This window comes from Pyrus communis, chromosome 3 (assembly GCF_963583255.1).
Source record: "Pyrus communis chromosome 3, drPyrComm1.1, whole genome shotgun sequence".
Classification (NCBI taxonomy): Eukaryota; Viridiplantae; Streptophyta; class Magnoliopsida; order Rosales; family Rosaceae; genus Pyrus; species Pyrus communis.
The window spans coordinates 5,265,814-5,270,842 of NC_084805.1; the positions used below are offsets into that span (position 1 = coordinate 5,265,814).

Sequence of the window (5,029 nt, forward strand, 5' to 3'; positions counted from 1 at the left end):
TATCTGCCTCGCAACACTGAACAACTTGGTACATTTGTATTTTTCCTTACTTTTGTCCGTTTTATATCCAACAGCTAGATTTCTCAGTTATCTTACATATTTTCTCTACTGCGCAATGGTTTGTGTGTGCATGGGTTGCGCATGACCCGGTTTGGTTTAATGATGTCATAGCAACACTCCAACAACAACCATGTACGACGCCACAACAATGCTAGTGATACTTCAACAATCCAACGGCATTGTTACGACAACGCCATTGGTTGTGCATGGCCGGATTTTGACCTGTTTCTGTTGTTTTTGGAGTGTCGTCATGGTGACATTAGACTCAATTGGGTCATGTGCAAGCCATACGCACAAAATCCGTATGCATGAGAGAAAATCTGTAGAGAGTTATATTGACGTAGATTTGGTATTATTCTTGGTTTGAGGTTTTACTATGCAGCTTTTACTGAGCAAGATTTTAACAATGCCACATATACGCAACCCCATCATTGTTATCCTCTTTTTTGTCAATGAAAGAAGGTGCGGCTCTAAGAAGGGGGTGGAGGGTTTGAACTCGAGATGTAGTGGGTTGGAGAAGGCACTAACCACCATGGGTGACAAAACAACAATTTGCAATGCCGGTTATTCCTTGATAAAAAGAAATGAGTAGTTATTTGTTAATTTTTAGGCTTTTTATCCAAAATGGTCATTGAGATTTGCATAAATCCTCATTTTGATCCTTGAGATTTAAAATCAACAGAATTGGTCCTTGAGTTTGTCCATCATCAATTATTTTGGTGGTTCATTGAAAAATCTCCATTAAATAAGAATAGAATGATCAAAATATCCTTAATTTTTGACAAATTATTTTGGTTCATTGTTTATTAAATTGAGGGTATATTTGTCGTTTTGATCATTATTTAACATAATTTTGCATTAAATGACCAAAATGATTGATGGTGGACAACCACGTCTATTGATTTCAAATCTCAGGGACCAAATGATGTGTTATGGGTTATGTAAATCTTAGTGACCATTTTGGTTAAAAAGCCTAATTTTTATTTTAACTGTGTTAGTTTTTGCTAATCATAGAATTTGGTGAACAAATACAAATGTAGATGGTGCTTTACCGTAGTGACGGAACGCAATTATGCCTATGTACTTTGGTACAAGTTCGATCAACACGAATGCTGTTGTTTATCCCAAAAAATAAAATACAAATGAAAAGAAATGAGGTAAATTTTTACGAATATTTTTTGTTGATACTTATCCCCTTCAACGCAGGCTGAAGGAGTCCGAATAACCTCACAAGTCCAAAAGCCCTACGTAAGGTGAGAGAGAAACAAGTCCAATTACGCTAGCCCGCAAGGCAGCCCATATTTGTGGCACTTGGCCACAAAAGGCCTTTCTAGTGTATATTTAGGTCGCACATTTGAACAAATATCGTTATTTTAAATTGTTTGACTTAACGAAATGAAAGTTGAATAGGCCTTACTCAAATGTGTAATTTAAATGTGCACTATGTGTGTCAGAAAAATTCACTATGTGTGTCAGAAAAATTCACTTGGCCACGTACCACAGTCAAAAGACCTATATGAGCATTAATCAAACAAAGAGTTTGCATATGATTTCCACATTCCACAATTATCGAATACTCCCAATTTTTTTAACTGTTAGATCTTTGCTAAAAAACACAAAAATCAAGGTCTAATGGTTAAAAAGTTAAAATATCTTACACTCCATAGCAACATATATTTTTTGTTCCGAGATAGGGTAAAAGCGTATAACATAAGTGTTCGAAAGTACCTTCTTCTCTTGAAGGTGGAGTGTTTCAGGTCTTTATTATGGTGTTTGTGTTCATGAGTGCATGATCGTTATTTACTAAGCGTTTTAAAATGATTAAATACGTTTTTAGTTAAAATAATTTTAGGTTCTAAAAACATTTAAAATATTTTTTGCAATAAGTACCAGTTAAAAGAAATACTTCAAATATTTTTTTTCAAGATTTCAAAAATATTTCATCAAAACAATTTTAAGTCATTTTAAAAGCACGAGCCCAACATCGCATGCAGTGCACATTCGCCCCTAGTATATAAATTATTATTTATCTTTATAATGGCTATTTTTTGTAATTTTCAGCAGTAGCAGGCCCTTTTTCATTGTTTATTATGGCTACAGAGAATTTAGGGTTTTAGAGAGAGCTTTTCCTGAAAATCTCCGGTTGATATTCTGATTCAGGATGCAGCGGACGATCACAATATTGCGCGGTCCTCTGGGCAGAGGCCGAGCGTTTTCATCCACCTCTTCGTCTTCCTCCGACAAAATCGTTGCGTCCGTGCTCTTCGAGAGGCTGCCCGTTGTTATTCCCAAAATCGACCCCGTCGTTTATGCGTATCAGGAATTCGCGTAAGTCTGCTTCTTAATCTCTCTGTTGTATGTTTTTCTTGTTTACTTTCTGTTTGGTTGCTCAGAAAATGCGAGAAAGTTAACTAGATGAAGAGGGTTGGCAGGGCTTAGTTGCTCAGAAAGTTGTGGAAAGGACTGAAAATGTTGATTAATTTACTGTACAAAATAGGCGGCCTTGCTGAATTGAGCTGGATTGAGCTTAGCTTTACATTTGCATAACATTGGGGACAATACATTCTTGTGTATGCATGTAAATCAGATTCAGTTTGCCTTTTGTCCTGAATTGCTCTGTTTGGGCGATTTTTACTTTTCTTAGCCGCGATGGTGGGTTCTGGGCAAGTGACTGAAGGCTTCAATATTGGTGTTTTGGGTGATGAATGTGATATGGTGATTGATATTGACTAGGGTACCTAAATTTGTACAAATGTGGTTTATTCTGTTGATTATATATGTAAATTTGTGTTATGAGTGGCTTATGTTGGGCTTTTTAGGTTCCGGTGGCGACAGCAATATCGGCGCATATATCCTGATGAGCTTTTAGACAAGTCTAATGCTAGGTAAGGTTTGTTTCAAAGGTTATCGTTATTCTCGTTTAATCGCAATATTGGCACATATATCTAGGTTTATGTTGTTATATACTCATTTAATCACAACTATATCACATGTTCGTATTTAAAGAACTAACTACATTCCGTATAAATGTCGGTGCTTCTTTTTCTTGTACTGTCTGTAGCAAACACATCATGGGCGTTCTGTTGTTCTAATCACTAAGCTTTAAACATTAGAACTTCTTAATTGAACTAATTATCCTAATATTAGGTCTGTTTGATTGGAATGTCTTTAGTTTTTCAAAAGGTTATTATTGATTGAAAGTTCTTTGAAATGACGATACATTCTGTACTGGATTCTGTTTCATGTGTCTCAGAGTAATGAACAGGGATAATGTTGATATTAATATGAGGAAATGTGTTTTGCATCACCATCCAATTCATTTATTCTGTTCTAATTTTATGGGTAGAACTGGAAGTATAGTTTATAAGCAACTTTTTGGTTTGTTGTGTAAGCATTACTCACACTTGATGCCCACAAGACATGCAAATACAAGTTTTCACTCTAGCATGACACTTACTATTGGTGAACAGGGGAAAAGGTGACTACCAGATAGATTATGAACCTGCTCCGCGGATCACTGAAGCTGACAAAAAGAATGATAAAAAGTATGCAGTACAATTTTGATGATGTTTTATACGAATCTGTTTTTCTTGCTCTTTTTTAAATTTATATTTTTCAGTTTTTTGTTTGAAGTTAAGGAGCTCATAAAAAGTTCTTATTGCTTGTAATGTTGTGAGATCTTCATATTCTTTGTAAAACCTTTTCTACACCCCTGTTGGGAGCTAGAAGACATACAATTGTCCTTTACTGCCAGCTTTAGGACATTTTGGTGATTTTTATTGGTAGTTAGGCCTTGAATGTTAAAAGTTGATTCTTTTTCTTTAGGTCATTGCAGAGAGCCCTTGACAGAAGACTATATCTTCTTCTCTACGGAACCACTGATGGATCTGCTGGAAAATCAGTCTGGCATTTTCCAGAAAAAGTTTACCAGTCTGAAGAGACACTGCGGAAGGTGATGGTTGCTATAAGATGCCATATGCTTATCGTCTTCTTATCCTCCTAAAATCCCATGTAGTTTCTTCGTTTTTATTTCTCGGTTACATAAATCCAGTTTATTTTCAGTGCGCAGAATCTGCATTAAAATCAGTTTTGGGAGATCTGTCACACACGTACTTTGTTGGAAATGCTCCCATGGGCCATATGGAACAGACAGCAGAGAATATTAAGGTTTGTTGTTGTAAATTATGTCCGTTCTTACATGGGATTGGCTTCGGCCAATAAATGATAAAGTACATATTGGTGTTGCTGTCAATCCTGTATATTAATCAGAATTTCATTTTCCCCGATTCAGCAATTCTTTTTCAAGTCTCAAGTGATTGCAACGAACAAGTTGAACATTGGGAAGTGCGAGGATTTTGTCTGGGTGACCAAGGATGAATTGATGGAGTACTTTCCTGAGCAAGCTGATTTCCTTAGCAAGATGATCATTAGCTGAATTCCAACAAGTGTGTTCTGTTCTTGCATAAGGTTTTTGCAATTCAGTTGAAAAATGAGCATGGACTCTTGGCGGAAGATTAAAGCTGACACGGAATTGTAGGCTACAATGCCGAAATTGAAATTTGCCCGTGTTCATGCTTTTAGTAGCTGACGCTAGCTCTGCACTTGAATTTTTTGAATAGTTTCTTTTGAGTTATGTTGTTGAATCTGAGCTGTTCCGTGTGGCCTTCTCATTTGGATCAGTGCTGTTTGTCAATGTAATTTTCCCGCTTTCTTCTAATAATTTGTTGCTGCAATTCATGCCGTTGAGTTGTCGATTCACAACTAGTTTTCTTAGCAAAGCTTCATATGCAGATATATACTATCAGTACTGTACCTTGAGGCCTTTGGATGTTCACAAGTAGTTTTCTTCATTTTTCCGGATATTTTTTCCCTTTTAACCGATGACACACCACCCAAATCCAAACCCCCGGACTAAGGTCTCTCTCTCTCCCTTCATCTTTTCCCTTTAATTGACAACTGGAGACGATCG

General features: G+C 36.4%; 1 protein-coding gene across 1 annotated transcript; it reads left to right on the plus strand.

The window, feature by feature from the left end:
- Nucleotides 1-2,135: 2,135 nt before the first annotated feature.
- Nucleotides 2,136-4,797, plus strand: LOC137729323 (uncharacterized). The gene is made up of 6 exons (XM_068468239.1): nt 2,136-2,388; nt 2,880-2,945; nt 3,531-3,605; nt 3,886-4,012; nt 4,123-4,227; nt 4,352-4,797. The coding sequence occupies exons 1-6, from the start codon at nt 2,222-2,224 to the stop codon at nt 4,493-4,495; spliced, it is 684 nt and encodes a 227-aa protein (XP_068324340.1). The 5' UTR covers nt 2,136-2,221; the 3' UTR covers nt 4,496-4,797.
- Nucleotides 4,798-5,029: the final 232 nt, after the last annotated feature.